Consider the following 17,082-nt stretch of genomic DNA (forward strand, 5'->3'; position numbering starts at 1 on the left):
CAGAAAATCTGCAAAGGCACACAGGAATAATAGGAGATAAGAAATGAGAACAAAATCCTATCTCACAATTGCTCAAGTCTCAGATATGTTTTCTCTTTTATGTTATTTCTATCTGAAAATGAAAAGGATCTTTTGTAATGCTGATTTGGGCTTAGTCAGATGGTCACCCTCTCTGTATTAATGTGTTAGGGAAAGATGGGAGGAGCTGACAGAAGTTTGAATTCAGCACATATAAGGAAGAATGGACTGATAATGGATTTGTGTATTTTGACCACTGATAGGAAAGTAGAATCATGCCCTCTAAATTATAGAATAGGACAGTCTCTGCATGGGAAGTCTTCATTCTGACATTTACTGTGAGAATATTTAAATAATTTGAGATATTCTTGTAGATTTTAAATATCACTGAGAGCTAAGTCCAGACTGCAGTTTATGTGAGAAAATGAACAATTTTTGACTGCATTTTAAAGCAGAAAAATGATGGACTGCCAACATTTAGAGGCCACCACATATTGTTGTGACCATGACGATACTTTGCAATGTGATAACTGGAGTGTGGTGTGTTTTTCTTTTCTTTTAAACAAAACGTAATTTAAAAAAAAATTATGAGGGCCTGATGAATGAGGGGTGTCTTTGGCTGTTAGGAGGGACAGCAGCTTTAAGAAGTTTTCAGCTGCTCTAACATTCGTCCACCTCAGTACTATTATAGCAGTCCAAAGCTACAGTCCTAGTTTACAGTATTCTCACCTTCATCAAGGTTATAATACTTTTGAAGAAAAATGTTTCAGAAAGGTGTTGATTAGATTTTTACGGTAATCTTGCTGGCGCAGAGCTTTTGTTTTCCTGAATCGTACTGTAATATAAAGCAAGGCGATTCTGTTATTTAGCCTCCTTTATTGATATAAATGAGGTGGAAAGGATAATAAACACAAACACCTGTTAGTGGGAAACAATGCAGTTCAACAGCAATATAATACAAACTACATCCGCCACTATAAAACTGTTTCATTAAAATCATTAGAACTTTAATCAACATGGGATCAAATATTAAAAGTTGTCCCTGGCTGCTTTACCATTATTAGATCTAATAAACTGGTAGTGAACTGTGCAGGTGGCAATTTCCTGTGAATGTTTAGTGGCGCTATTCAAGTTGAGTTTCTCTGTGCTCTGTCTTCTACTATCTATCTACTGTCTTTTATGTAATCTTCTCCTGGGACTTACTGTCCTCCTCCGTCTGAAAGGTGACCTCTCTGCCCTCTTTCTTCCCCTCTGGATTTGCCAGTGACAGACGGACATGGATGGCATGGTAGGGTGGCAGATCACGCAGCGTGAAGCGTGAGGCATTGTGCTCCACTGCGAGGCACTCGCGTACGGTGGTGTTGTGGCCTCCGCCTCCTCCCGCCATGGTGTAGCGGTAGCACAAGGACACTGAGTAGGTGTGGCAGCGTGTCAGGTTGAACGCCAAATTCTCCCACTGCAGAGACAACTGCCTGGGCTGGATATCTGTGGCAGCGAGTCCTCGTAATGCACGCATGGGCTCTGGGAGAGACAAAGGGAGATTGAAGAAAAGGAAATGACAAATGGGCAAAACACAGGTAAGCTTGTTCTATTGTGAATTATTGGATTTTTGACAGAACATCCAGCAAATGACAGCACTGCTAATATAACGGGACTACCCGGGCAGTTTTCAAGCTGTTCCTCTTCTACATGCTGCCATACTGCCCTGCCACAATGTAGAGGTCAATTTGCTACCAGCACAACACACCCACATTCCCGATGGCAGATCGGGAACTCATGCCAATTGCGCTAATTAATCGGACAGGCTGCGAGTTGCTGTTGAAATCCCACTAGTCTCCTCCTCCCCGCCACAGAGCAAAGTGGCTTTCCAGTGGTTTCACTCCTTTGCCCTGAGGTTTAATCCACATGCAAAAATGCAAGAGCATTCACTTCCGCCGGTCAGTTTTACTGCTGGGTCATCAAAGCGGCCTGTTCCATATTTTTAGATGGCACCGAGTTAATTCTGGTCACTGGCGGGTTAACCCTGACTTTCTCTTACTCAGACTACAAGAACAACAGCTCTGTCTGTGATATTCCCCTTGAATTTATTTGCTCACTGAAAGATACAGAGAGCCTCTATGCACAGAGGCACAGAGCAGCCAGTGTTCAGGAGGACGTCCGAAACTGAAGCGAGGCCAAGTTTAGCCAAGGACATCCTCCATATCAATGGAGGTATTTATCAGTGGCAATTATTAACACAATCAATGCCTTTTTGTCAAGCAATATGCTACATAATGTATTGTATGGCTTTATTCTTTTAATAGGGCATGATGAGTAATGGGCCAGGGAGGCAGGGAATGACAGCAAAGATATGGAGTACAGCGAGAGATCAGTGGAGTTTGAGGTTACTGGCCAAGGTCTTCATTCCCTCACTGACTTGCACACTCAGAGGGATTCTCACTGCAGCACAGATTAGTGCAGAGAACTTAAATAAAGCAGCTAATGCATCACTGAGCAGGGGCTAATGCATTAAGACAAGTATTATCTAAGAAAATGGATTTTAAAGGTGCTCTGTACTCGCGCAAGGACACACGGACACACAGACATTACATACATACACACACATCATACTGTTGTATCTATATCTCTACATGAATATATATTCCAGATAGTCTGAAGTACTTAGGTACAGCAGTTGAAATTTTATGACAGTTCCAATCTATGCTAAAGGCCTCTGCAATCACCAACTTTCTCTTTTAATTTGTTATCTGGCATCTCAAGCTAGATGGAAATATGAACAGAGCATTGATCAGAACCTCATCCAGACTAATGTGATGGTAGATAAATGGGTGGGCACAGTAATCGCAGAGTAGTAGACTGCACCCAGTAAGAAATGTTAATGTTCCATTGTTCAGTGTGACTGAGGACTGTCTTAATGGTGCAGTTGACAGTCTGCACAGTTTGAGAGCTATATAAAGAGAGAGGCATTTAACTGCTGAGTTGATGAAAGCACCACCAAAGCGGCCACAATGTGCTCATTATGGGTTTTCTCAAAGTGGACATTTGTGCCAGCCCCTTCCCCTTGCCTCGTCTTATCTGTCTGTATGCCACGGGCACCCGTTTTCTGGCACCCTGTGGCATGAAAACTGCAGCCGTCCCAACATGGACGAAAGCCCACAGCACCACGGTGATCCATGGAGATTGGAAGTTAGAGAAGATGTGATTGGTTCTGGTTTATTACTTCCCCTAAAACTGTGGCGTGGGACAGCAGTAATATAGAGTAGAGCAATCTTAGATTGGGTGGCTGACTGTCAGATGGGAAATTTATACAGACATGCATTTACATCCCGCTACATAGAAATCCAAATATGCACATATAGGGAATTCTGCCTCTGAATGGAAGTCATGATAAACGACATGCCAAGAAAGGCAAAGCACTTGTGTTCCTAATGTGCCTAATTTTAGTCAGGCTCCAGTGTTGGCTGCCTTTAACAGACCAAAAGCATCATGGGCCGGGGCTTTCCAGAAGGTTCAGTGACCCAGCAGCAGGTGGAAGCCCATTAACATAGTTTGGGGACCACCTGCAGTACAAATGCTTGCCTCTCCTCTGTGGTTTACTTGAGGGGCTTCAAGCTGTGCTAATGCACCGTGCTGATAATCACAGCAATGGCTCATCAGGCACACCTGGATGACCATCAGAGCCAGGTGGAGACCGTGTTCACATTCACGGCCATTAGTTTTACAGCACCGGTTCTAGGATAGCTTACCACCACGAGGATGTATATGTGCACAGTGCAGCCAGCTAGCCAACATGTTTCACCATGAAAGAGTGCGATTAGTCACGGTGCTGAGACACAGCTTCGGGAGAGGAAATTCACTTTCCTCATAAATACAAAGAGGGTCCAAAATATCCCTTCTGTTCACCAGATAATTACCACCTCCCTGAAAGCACGCCTCAACAACAACCCCACCAATCTATTTTCTCATACTTAAATGCAATCAGGCCAACAGTGAGGGGGATGATCAGGATTCAGCAGAAGAATGCAGGGTGACTGGGGGTAGTGTAGACCAGATGGTTTGGAAGTTTGGGTCAGGGGAGCTCTGGGAGACAGCTGGTTATTAGAGCTACCGAAGGGTCAAGAATGTGAGACACAGCAGGAGGAGGTTCCCATTGTTGAACTGTATAACACAACATGCACGTGGCAGAACTGTAAACACTGATTCATGCCATGCAAGAGTCAGATATGCCACACACACACACATATATGTACAAGATACCATCATGGGCCAAATTAATTTCACCTATACTTCCTCTGTATTGAACTAGTGCTGCATCTAAATGCCCTGTTTAACAGCTCAGCAAACACAGCAGTATTACTTATCCCACACATGGCTGAACAACCTAATGTCACAGTGGTTGAAATGTAAATACATCATTAAAGGCAGAGTTTAGTGACTTTCACAAACACCGATAGCAGCAACTGTGAAAGCAATTTCCGTACGTTATGATTCCACTCTCGCTTCACCTCTCGCACGTTCGCTTTCATTTTTACTCTCACTTTGAAAAACTACCCCTACTCCCACGCCGCTGCCTTCCCCTTCCCTCTGCTCCACTTCTTCTTCTTGCTATCAACGTTTTTTTTTTTTTTTTATTGTGAATTTTCTCTGTCTCTCCAGTTGGGGAGGGGTGCGCAGGAATTGGCAAAGGAGGGCAGAGAGCTCACTCACGGCACCTGATGAATGAGGGGTGTCTCCGGCTGTTGGGAGAGGAGAGTAGCTTTAATATGTCATTGGAGAGGAGGCCAGGGAGGCTCTAGTGGAGCAGGGTAGGAAGATATGTGAGGGATGGTGTGTGGCAGGGAGAGACCGTTGGGCATAGAGAAGAGTGATGACCATGGAAGACACGAATCCACAGACTGCCTTTGGGTAACACAAAGCTCTCCATTTTGTGTGCCTGTGACTACATCGCACACATTGCAGATTCAGGCAGTGGTAATGACTGCCTGCAATGTCTGTACATGCATCTGCAATAACACAGGTTTGTTGTACATATATTTAAAACTAAACATGGATGTGCTGCTCTTCTCCTGGGTGTTCTGTGTCTGAACAGAGACAAATGACAGAGGTGGGAAGCAGGCACGACAAAATAACAAAAAATATAAAAGGCCCAATCAGAGAAAAATGTTAAAATGAACCAAAATAATGATTTGGGGAACTGTTAACTGTTGGTCTGAATGAAGCAACAGTCAAAAAATGATAATGAATTGTCATTAAAAAAAAAAAAAAAATACCGCTAACTGAAATCAACTTTTGAATGTATGATTAGCCAAAAACGTGTTTTTTTTTTTTGTTTTTTTTTACAGTTTTCTGGCAAATCAAGAAAATCTTTCACCTACTAATTCTTGTCCATTTGTTATACTTGCTATAAATAAAATTTCTGTCTTCTCCAGGAGATACCAAAGAAGCCCCTTTTTAGACTAGCTACTGCAGCCAGCCAGCTGTTATCTTTTAAATAACCGTCAAAGAAATATTGCCATGCTGGCAGCAAATAAAGTCCCTTTCAGTCTCCTCGGCTACAGAGTTCAGAGAACACCAGTGATAACAAATGCGCCTTTTCTTATGAGATAAGTACAGTATATGCAGCGACTGATTCAGAACTTGTCTATCAGCTCCTCACTGATTGAATTTTAGCAGATTATCGTGACCAGTGCAGCCTCAAATTGTAAGCTTCTTTTAAGTTACAGTGTGTGGCTGTTGGGCATCAGTAAAATGAGCTGAGGATCTTTATTAGAATAGCTTAATCATATGAAGGGGACATATCTATAGGTATAATCTTAACCTAAATTAAAAGTATAAGCCTATCTGATTTAGAAATTCACTGAGTTGAGCTGAAGTGGAAGATGAGAGCAGTTTGCAGTGGAGACTCTGCTGCCTAATGCTTATGGTTTATTAGTGTTCAACACACTTATGGTCTGCTCTGGGGCACTGCATTACCTAAATACTGCGCATTGCTCATAAGTTCCTCATAAACACATTGTGTTCTTTGGAGAGCTGTTTTCACACAATATCAATCCCCAATTTAAAAAAAAAAAAAAGTGATGTAGGAGAAAAAAAAATCTCTCATTTTTGTGACAACTCAGAACCTCCAAACAGGAAACAGCTGACAAGACTGTCATTATCTCTTCACACATGACAGCATACAAGATTTAGAGCTACACACTGGCATAAACAAGATGTTAACAATGAGGCAGACATTAATCTATTACTCAAATTAAAGGTTCCCTGTGGAGTTTTTGAATGGGACCACTTCCTGTTTTTTTTGTCTTGTGCACATGCACAAGGAGGCACGTGTGTGTGTGTGTGTGTTGAGGGGGGGGGGTGTTTTAGGACATATCAGGTAATGGGAAAAGCTGCGAAACACATCAATGAGCCGGCATAGGCAGCAAAGACAAATACTGCTTCCTAGTAAACATCTGAACCAGGACTGAAGCTTTTAAGAAAAATCAACTTTGTGAGCAGGAAGTTAAATCATCTCACGTTTATGTATCAAGGATATGCAAAATGCATTTTTGGTGATTAGCAGCAATGTCATTCTCACTTTTGTTTGTTACAAGGAAACTCAAAGAGCAGCTGTAAAACAAATAACGTGCAGTATAGATGAAAGCTGGGTGGTGGGTGATGCACTAATGTCAAGACTCAAACAAAAGTGTGTTTAGTTCTTTATTTCATCATTTTATTCATTTTTCTTGTGAAATATAAATTGATACATTTACCCCATTATTCCTCTTTAAATCCTTTAAAAAAGCTACACCTCCTGTCAGCATCTATTACAAAAGATCTCAAGTGTAAAATCCCCTCTTTTTTTGGAGCTGTCATGAACCAAAGTGGTTGGAAGTGACTACATTAGTTTAATGCTCACCTGCGCACTTGGTCCTGCTCACGAGAGGAGGTCCAGGAGGACCGGTTCCTCCCTCTCCCGGTCGTGTCAACAGCACACTGATGTGGTACTCTGTGTCTGGATCCAGGTGCCACAGCTTATAGGTGACCATGTTGACTCCGTGCACCTCTGACCATGGAGACTGGCTGGCGCGGTACTCAATCTCCTTCCTGATAATAGGGCCATCTCCCAGGATAGAGTTGGTGTTGAGCTGGATGATCAGGTAAGTGGAGCCGGCACGCAGAAGCTGGGGCGGCGCAATGGGGGATGGGGGCACTGTCAGAGAAAATGAAAAGCAGTGTTTTTTTTCTTTTCTTCTTGCTTAAGAACATGTTCGTATTGATAAAAGCATTTCCTGGCAGGCTGGCAGCACCGCTGTACAATCCAGGGTGGTAAAGCTGTGCTATTAATTTTACTAATCAGTCATATGCAAATAGATTTCTGGCTATGTTAAAGCCCACTGAGTCTTAAATGAGTCTCAAGAGACTGCAGGATGTGAGCAGGTCAAACTATGTTCAAATAGCAGATTAGTCATACCTATTAATGGGGCATTCGGATCCTTGCATCAGTTTTTTGCAGTGTGGTGAATGGAAAAAACAGCTGTGCATGCAATGCACTGAATCTGTAACTGAGACAATAATTGCTGTGCGTGTTTTTCTCCAATTTCTGAGATAGCCGGTCACGAATGATGAAATGACTGCATGCAATCCTGCTGGTGAAGACTGGCAAACCAAGAATTAATACCACTGCCCACGTCACTCACTGGCAGATCCAAGCCGCTAAACACTTACACAGGAAACTGTGAGAGTGAGGGATGGGAATGCAAAAGAAATGTGGACAAAGCATGAGAAAAGATCAGAGTTAGATCTGTGGCTGTGACTAATCCTTCATCCCTGCCTCTGTCTTTTACGATCCTCCTCTCTGTGGGTTTTCAACATTGCAAGAACTTCACCTCTACTCTGTATTGCTTCTCTGTGCCTGCAGCAGCTCATCTTTTAACTGTCAATGACTGCAACCATAATAAAAGGCCAAATTCTGGCAAACAGGCAAACAGCCCGTGGGATTACATTTAAATCAACTCACTTACCTCTTTCACACTTTGAGCAAACAAGATTTTATATGTTAATTTATTGCATTTTAATTTTTTCCTCAGTATATTAGTATATCAGTATATTACTGTATTACAGTATAAGTGTCTTTTCCACTAAAGCAAACTCTCAGTGCTGCTGTCTGCTTAACACGAGATTTCTCTGCACTAAATTTAGGTTTGAAAAGGCTGAATATTCCTGCAAAAGCAGTTTCAAATGTGCTTAGGACAGAATATCTGTGTATATATAAACTCTGGGGCCACAACAATAGCCAGAGACATATGGACAAGGTGAAAATGTTTCTATTAATCATGTAGACATCGCAGTGCCCTCTGTGGAGCAGTGGAAGGGCTTTACTATGATTCTCGCATTCTTTCTGCATTATTTAAATGAGTAGATCCAACTCATTAAGGGGATGATTAGGCTCTTTTTAGCAGAGCAGAGGGGAAAAGGGATTTATGAAAGCCTTGTTAAGTCTGCAAAAAGCACAGCCAGTCGCGGAGTTACACACAGCTGACTTGAGAATAACTTAACTGGCCATCGCATTTACTTGTGGTACAGCCTTGCCAGAAATAACATCTTTGTCGTGATTATGACAAAATAAGGAAAGCAACAACCACAAAGACACAATGCTACTTATTTGCTGAAAGTGTGAGCAAATCACAGCCATCTGTCAGCACATTCACTGTGTCCTGGTTTTCTGGCATTGGCTGGATAACATTCTAGCAAAGGGCCTCCATTTCGTAGCAATCAGTCCGTCACAACACTAACACAAACCCATGCTTTTATATCAGTAACAGGGAACCTTCTTCATCCCACAGCAGAATAAAACTAAGGAACATATGTGCCATGTTTACATTATAATTTAAGCGTGTGAACATGTTGAGATTGACAGGAGTTTTGAGATTATGGTGCTGGAGCAAAAGTTCAGTTTTTACATGATGATGTCCAGGTTATTCATTCTGATGGGAGTGTGAATAAATTTAAATATATGCACAAATGCCAACGTTGTGCATGTGCCCAGCACTTAAAAAAATAAAAAATAAAATAAATCAAGTTCCTTTTTGTGGGATCCGAACTGTTGGTTAAAAATTCACAGCAATCCATCCAACGGTTGTCCACTGAAGTGGTGGACACTGATATCCACAGAGCCATTCTGCTAGCTTGGCTTAAAGCTCCCTTTGGGCTTCTCCTAACTCTCTTTTGTACTTGATACTGTCTTTAAAAAAGTAATAACAAGAGCATACAGTAGAGGACAAGGGGACTGAGAATCCCTTACATCCTTATTTTCCTTTGCCATCTTTACTTTGCTGAGGGCTGGGGTTTGTTATGCCAGCAAACCACCCCACAGCCATGTCATTACTATGCTGTCAAAGCGGTGGTGTCGGGCTGTGGGGTTGGAGTGAGTAATGGTAGTGAGGTCACCATCTGTGGTATATGATATGACAAGGGCTGCAGGAGTCCCAGGCAAGTGAACAGCTTTTTGACAGAGAGCTGAAGAGCTCAGTATGGCAGTCTATCTGGCAACTGCAGCTCAGAATGCCACACATGCCAGAGAGACTGTGGATACCATTTAAAGAGCCTTCAAGTGAGTCGCTGTAACACACTATTTGTGAATAAGAAATTTTCTGGAATTAGAAATAGGTGCACGAGATGTTCGCTGTCATGCACAAATTATGTCCTGTGGGTATCTGCTTCCCTTTTAATTCTCCTTTCAATCATACGCTGTACTGTACTACGCCATGAAAAGCAGGAAATCATATGCAGGAGGAAAACTAACAGCTGGGATGACGGAGACTGAAGGGGAACAAGACCAAAAGAAAACAACAGTCACCTTTGACAACGAGTTCAGCAAAGTTTGAGACCCCAGAGCCCCTGGGGGACTGAGTGACGCAGCGGTAAAGGTCCTGATCAGTTCGCTGGACGCTGTCGAGCTGGAAGGACACCACAAAGCGCCGATGACTCAGGTGCTTGACTGATGCCATTGTTAAAATGTCCCCATTGTGTCTCTGGAAAGCAGAAAAAGAACAGAGTCAGAGAAACCAGGAGGGGCCATCATGTGTCCCTGTCTCTCTCACACAGATCTTATACAGCACAATAACACAGACTTTCACACACACACACAAGTGTAGCTGTTTTCTGTAGTAGTGTGTGAAATGAATAAAATACAAAAATGCATAGCAGTTCTGTTAGAGGTACTCTGAGTCTATAACACCTACAGAGACACAAAAGACAGAAAGGAATTAAAGGCTGAGATGTCCTCACTGTTACTCCTAAGCATGAGTCAAGTTGTCAACACCCAAGATCTTCTCATGGCATAATGCAACTTGATAAAGTCTCTCCATTACACCCTCGACATCTTTCAAACTCAGCATCCCAGTTTGTAATGAAGGCCTGAAGGCCAGCAGAAGACAACGGCTGTCACATACTGAGTAGCACTCACCGTGACTGTAAATTGGCCTTCAGTTGTAAAATTACTGGAGTGTCTCTTTAGCTGATGGAAGAGCTCTGAGCAGCTCTTCAGACTCACTAACTAAAACAGATTCTATCAAATATTTGCAATTAAAAGATGTGGAAAATCTGCAGATTTTCAATCTGCTTGGAGAAGTTTTTTTGGGAAATTTGAACAAAAAACCGTCTTTATGCTTTACATTGACTGCGTTATTGTTGCAGCGCATATTTGTGTGTTATCAACGTGGAGTCCCCAGAATATCTGTCTACGTTTGACTGTAATCTTATAGCATATACTCTGACCAGCCACTTCATTAAGTACACCTTGCTAGTACTGGGTTGGACCCACTATTGCTTTCAAAACTGTCTTAATTCTGGTCTGACTTCAACAAGGTGCTGGAAACATTCCTCAGAGATTTTGGTCCATATTGACACGTCAGCTTCACACAGTTGTTACAGATTTGTGGGCTGCACATCCATGATGCAAATCTCCCGTTCCACCACATCCCAAAGGTGCTCATTTGAGTACAGTGAACTCACTGTCAGGTTCAAGAAATCGCTTTCAGATGATCTGAGCTTTGTGGCTGGAAGCAGCCATCAGGAGACGATCACTGTGGTCATAAAGGGACGGACATGGTCAACAGCAATACTCAGGTAGGCTGTGGTGTTTAAATGATGCTCCATTGGTACCAAGTGTTCCAGGAAAACATCTCCCCACACCATTACACCAGCCCAAAAACCATGGTGCCAGACGGGCACATTCAAAATCACATTCAAGTAACAGGCAGCTGAACAGGCGTTCCTAATAAAGTGCCTTTCTGTTTAATTATTTCATTTGTCTTTACCGTGCTTTCTCCTTTTTTTTCCCTGCCTTCTATTTGCCTCTCCTTCCTTGTTTTGGTTCTTTGTTTACTTTGTCTTTTAAGTACTGGTTCATTATGTTTTATACACTGATGTTTTTATTATAAACACCCTCGAACACACAACATCCAGCCTTCCCCATTAAGACAGGGACACACACACACACACACACACACACACACACACACACACACACAACCTTTATGGTACCCTGCCCCCACAGTTACTGCACCGTGAACCCCAGCAACACAACGCTAATAATGTAGCAATACACACTTAAATTATTGCTATCTGGGTCAGTTCTTGTTAGAGCCGTGTGATTAAAAAGAAGAATCGTCCAGTTGTGTGCAATTTAATTAGAATGGCAGGACCATCTAACTGATTTAATCAGGCGATATTACAATCAGACGTGCTTTAATGAAAACAAATGAAATCTTGTTAAAATAATAGTGATTATGGGGGTAATATATGTCATGAGTGTCGTCCCATAATGGAGCCCATCTTCAACTTCATCTGTCCTTAGCGTGCAATGTTATTGAAGCAAAACATTTAACTGCTCAACAATTACAATCAGGAGACAGATGGACTTTAATGCATCGAAGTTTAATCACTTTAGCATAGCTAATACTTGAATAGCGGCATGAAGAGACAAGAAAGAGCGGAAATAGCCACTTTTTTCAGTCTAAGCAGAACATAAACAAAAGGGAATTAAGGCAGAAAGTGGGAACTGGACAGAAACGGTGACAGAGAACAGATTCCAGTGAATGTTGCATGATGCACCTAGCTGTAGCACTGTGAGAGGCCTTTCTCACATTGTTCCACGCCATTAAAACCACTAGCATCTGTCAAGTCCGCATTGTTTCACAATAACACATCGGCGCTGACATTTTTTCTCATGTTTTCAGGCCATTTTCTGTGTGTGAAATGGTGGACATGAATCATGATACTCATACCTTTGATCTGTCAGCTTTAACAGAATCAAAATGTGAGCACACTGTGATTAACAAGGAGACCTCTGGGTTATGCAAGGCTATCTGGGCTTCTGTTGTACTTCTGATTTGGGGCCTTCAAAAAGCCACAGACCACAGGAACCTCTGGCCGAATCTTGCAAACAAACACATAAACACACACCCCCTGATTAGGGTTAAAAAGTCAACAAACCTTGTAACCGCAGGAAAAAGAAAAAATAATTTAATCATACAGTCCATGCATGCTCCCTGCATATTTTCTATCCTCTTTATTGCCACCTAGTCTGTGGATTATAGAAAGGAGGCAGCAGAAATCAGAGTAAGTGAAATAGCATGAGATCACTTCATGTTACATAAACAATCTGGCTATAGCTAATTGGCGAGGAAACGACAAAAACGATCTGCTAATCTGGCAGGCGTGTGCAGTTGAGACTGCGCTACAGCTGGTACAGCAGACACAATCAACACGAAAGGGCACAGTAACAGAAAACAACCGAGATTTGACTTCATATGAAGGAAAAAAAGCCTGACAGGTATGTGATGAGCAGACAAAGGAAGAGGACAGCTCAAGGTAGAAGAGGGGGTGGGGTGGGGTTGGGGTATAGAGATTCCAGTGGCCTGAAGATCTCATTACAGTAGGCATCTGTAGGGTTATGTCAGCTAATTACCCAACGCATTTGTCTTCATCTTTTTGTCGTGACTAAATGGGTGGCTTGAAAAAAGAGGTGTGGATCAGGATACAGCAATTACCTAAATCACACATTTCCCATTTTCAAACAATGCAGAAGGTTTGCCTAGGTCAGCTCTGATTAACACTGGCTGCAGTGGGCGGTAGGATGTTGGCAAAAACACTGAATGTGTGGCTGCACAGTAACTGCAGCATGAGATGGATGCGCCTACAGCACAATAACATTAAGGTCTTTAATTGGGCCTCCAGAAAAGAAGAGTTTTAAAAACTAGTAATTCCTATGGACCTTCACAGAACAAGCCATTCTAGATGAAAAGACAGCTATCTAAAGTGCAGTACATCACATGAATACAGCACAGAAAGACAAGAACACAGTGATCCTATCAGCAAGGCAACATTTCAGAAACAGTGGAATAAAGAGGCTTCAAGGCCTTCATAGCCTTTACAGCATCAAACCTTTGTGTGCCATCTTTAGTTAAAGACAAATATGTCTGGGTCACATAATGATGACACAAAGAGGCTAACAGTTATATACGCAGTAAACTGTTATAGAATGTGAAAACTTAGCTATGAGTCACCAAATAGGACCTACGGATGAACCACTGAACAGCATACCCAGGATATCTTTCCATTATCTGGATTGACTTACCCTAACGCAGGGTTTCCTCTGTGTGTTCACATAAAAGGTGTATACTGATAGCAAAGTGACTGATTTTACAAAGGAACATAAAACTATAATATTACAAAAATATGAAGAGGTTCCTCAAATATTACAGATTGAAAGCAACAGAGCTGATGCAGACAAATCAGTGGTGTGTGTGTTTGTGAGAGGAAAAGTACTGTAGGCCTACAGTAGTAGTATTTAAAAGTGCTGCATTTAAAGCTCTTTGGTCAGTAAGACTGGAAAAGACCTATGTTATTAATAAAGGTTAGCCTATTTGAAGCCAGGAAAGAAAGCTGGCAAAAACACTGATTGTGTAAGTCAATAAACTTATCAATATCACAGCTCTGCCATTAAGACACAAGAGAATCTGATGGATTATAATCAAGTACTGTATGTTGGTAAACTAATATTAAAAGACAATTTTTGTTTTTATTATTTCACATGCAGCCTGGGTGGTGTTTAGCGGTCTGCAAGTAAAGATTAAATATAAAAACAGAATTCAAACACGCAGAGTCTGTGAAATTTTCAGATTAAGTCATCAAACACAAATAGGTGTCCTGGTTTAAGATCATACACTGCTCAAAATCAAATGAAAGAAACACTTAGAAATCAGATCTCAATGGGAAAAAAAAATCATCCAGGCTATCTGTACTGATATGGACTGAATCATGTCTTAGGAATGAAAGGATGACACGTCGTTTGATGGAAATGGAAATTTATCAACCTACAGAGGGCTGAATTCAAAGGCACTCCAAAAATCAAAGTGAAAAATGAAGAATGCAGCAGGCTAGTCCTTTTTGCCAAAATTTCATTGGAGCAACTCAGAATGATATTCAGTTTGTATGGCTCCCATGTGCTTGTATACATGCCTGAGGGATCTCCTCCCAAAGCTGGACCAGGGCATAATGTCCCAGAGGTGTTCTATTGGATTTAGGTCAGGCGTGTACGGGGGCCATTCAATGGTATCAATTCCTTCATCCTCCAGGACCTGCTTGTATATTCTCACCACATGATGCCGGGCATTGTCGTGGACCAGGAAGAATCCAGGACCCACTGCACCAGCATAGGGTCTGACAATAGGTCCAAGGATTTCATCTCCATACCTGATAGCAGGCAGGGAGTCATTGCCTAGCCTGTAGAGGTCTGTGTGTCCCTCCATGGATATGCCTCCCCAGACCATCACTGACCCACCACCAAACCAATCACTCTGAACGATGTTACAGGCAGCATAACATTCTCCACAGCTTCTTCAGACCCTTTCACATCAGTCACATGTGCCCAGGGTGAACCTGCTCTCATCTGTGAAAAGTACAGGGTGCCAGTGGTGGACCTGCCAATTCTAGTAGTCTACGGCAAATGCCAATTGGGCTCCACAGTGCCGGACAGTGAGAACAGGGCCCACTAGAGGACCTCAGGCCCTCAGGCCAACCTCATGAAGTCCGTTTCTGATTGTTTGGTCAGAAACCTTCACACCAGTGGCCTGTTGGAGGTCATTTTGTAGGGCTCTGGCAGAAAACCTTCAGGCAATAACAGAAAAGATGGGGAGAGGAAGAATGTCAGTGGACCTGTAAAAAAACATTCCTGTTTGGGGGTGGAGGGGGGGGGGGGGGTCTCAGTGTTGTCCCTGTAGTGCACCTGTTGTTAATTTTATTAACACTAAAGCAGCTAAAACTGATTAACAACCCCCTCTGCTACTTAACTGACCAGATCAATATCCCCGACGTTTAACTGCCTTGATGCTGTACCCCGATTAAAAAGTGTCCCTTTAATTTTTTGAGCCAATAATATTGATGTAAAATTGTTTGCAGCCGACAGGAAAAAAAAATAAAAAATCAAGGTCCAGGAATCTGCATGTATTACTGATGCTCATCAGGGAAAGACAAAGACCCTTTAGACCCTCCTGCTGTCTGTGCACTGAGATCTTCCAGGATGGGTGATACTATTTTACAGAGAATCGATTGGCCAGTAGGCAGTGATTTCATACCTGCTGATCTATGATCTGACTTGCTTGATATAACTTGCTCTGGAGCAGGTGAGATCTGCAGCATAAGTTACCATGGCGACATAGCCTAGTAAAGTACAGAAAAAGCAGGGCCTTCGTAGTACAGAAAACCCAGGGTTAACTCTGAATAAGAAGAAATCCTTCTTCATAGTACTGGCCTCAGGACTACTGACTACATGGTACAGCTTCTTCTTGAAGTGGACGTTCCAATTTCTTTTTGAAAAGTCAATCAAATAACTACAAAGAAGGAAAAAAAAAGTGAAATAAACTTGACTATAAAGGCACTTGCGAAATGACCACAATGTTTATAGTTGTTTGTGTCTTTTTCTGTGTGCAGGATGTGTTTCTCTTCAAAGGAAGTGTGTGATGCCTTTTACATGTCCCATGTGCACAGGGAGCCTTGTCTAATAATCTGCCTACAACCTTAGGCACTGGAGTTAGTGAGATAAGTATTAAAACCAGTCTTCCCTTTGCACTGTTGCCATATTGAAGGTAAAAATACAACAGATGTTTAGCTATAAACACCACCATGAAGCTCTAACCTCCAACAGGAACTTCTCAGCCTCTGATGCTCTTCCAGCAGCAACACACTGGAAAGTGGCATTCTGCCCAGCATTGACCTCCTCATCGCCTAGCCTGGAGAAGTGTGGCGCCTTATCTAAAGAGACAGACAGAGAGAGACACATTGGGAGACCAAAAAAAACACTCCATTACCTTTCAACTGTTCACAATGACAGTGTCAGACTAAGATAGCTTTTTTTTTTACAGGTTTTCAAATATATAAACAGGAACTTCAACAGAAAAAAACAAACAGAAAAAAAATGTTTTTTTTTTCTGGTGTATTTGTGTTGACAATGGGAGGATAGCAGCTGACGCACATCCCGGCTGAGAGCAGGCTGGGAGCAGCTATGACAGGTAGAGGTTATGTGGGATAGTTTCCAAATCAAATTGGAAAGTTAAGAAAAGAACAGTTCAGCCAATGAAAGACAATCCTGTTTCTAAGTTCTGATTGGGTAAGAAGCCAACAGCCCACCAAATTCACACGGCCCATCCCATCTTCACACTGTATTCAAGAGTCACACCATGCTCTTAAGCAGCAGACCTCTTATTGCTCTAACTCAGGTACAGGTATGGAGCAAGTAAGGTTAGTGTTACAGATCTAAATTTTAGCTTTGTTATATATTTGTACTTTACACTTAATTTTGTCACACACAGATACAGCTGGCCAAAACTGGCTTTATTGGACAATTGATTTTCATTTTCAGATTCTCCACAGCCGAGATTTAGTCAAACCTGCATTAAAAAAAGTTAAAATAAGAAGTGGAATAAAAATGAATTCATACTAATACAGTGCTCAACAAATTTTTTAGACCACCACCCAATGTAATGTTCATGCCACAGGTGCCCCAAAATGTTTCTGTAATAG

General features: G+C 42.1%; 1 protein-coding gene across 2 annotated transcripts in view; it reads right to left on the reverse strand.

Moving 5' to 3' along the window:
- ptprub (protein tyrosine phosphatase receptor type Ub) overlaps window positions 1-17,082 on the reverse strand; it is a 191,727-nt gene that overhangs the window by 64,845 nt on the left and 109,800 nt on the right. For both annotated transcript variants that reach the window (XM_030749001.1, XM_030749002.1), the window contains exons 5-8: window positions 16,199-16,314; window positions 9,857-10,031; window positions 6,917-7,210; window positions 1,222-1,539 (exon numbers count right to left, since the gene is read on the reverse strand). In XM_030749001.1, the coding sequence (XP_030604861.1) occupies window positions 1,222-1,539; window positions 6,917-7,210; window positions 9,857-10,031; window positions 16,199-16,314 (903 nt within the window). The remainder of the gene's footprint in view (window positions 1-1,221; window positions 1,540-6,916; window positions 7,211-9,856; window positions 10,032-16,198; window positions 16,315-17,082) is intronic.

The sequence above is a fragment of the Archocentrus centrarchus genome, chromosome 16 (genome assembly GCF_007364275.1).
Source record: "Archocentrus centrarchus isolate MPI-CPG fArcCen1 chromosome 16, fArcCen1, whole genome shotgun sequence".
Taxonomy (NCBI): Eukaryota; Metazoa; Chordata; class Actinopteri; order Cichliformes; family Cichlidae; genus Archocentrus; species Archocentrus centrarchus.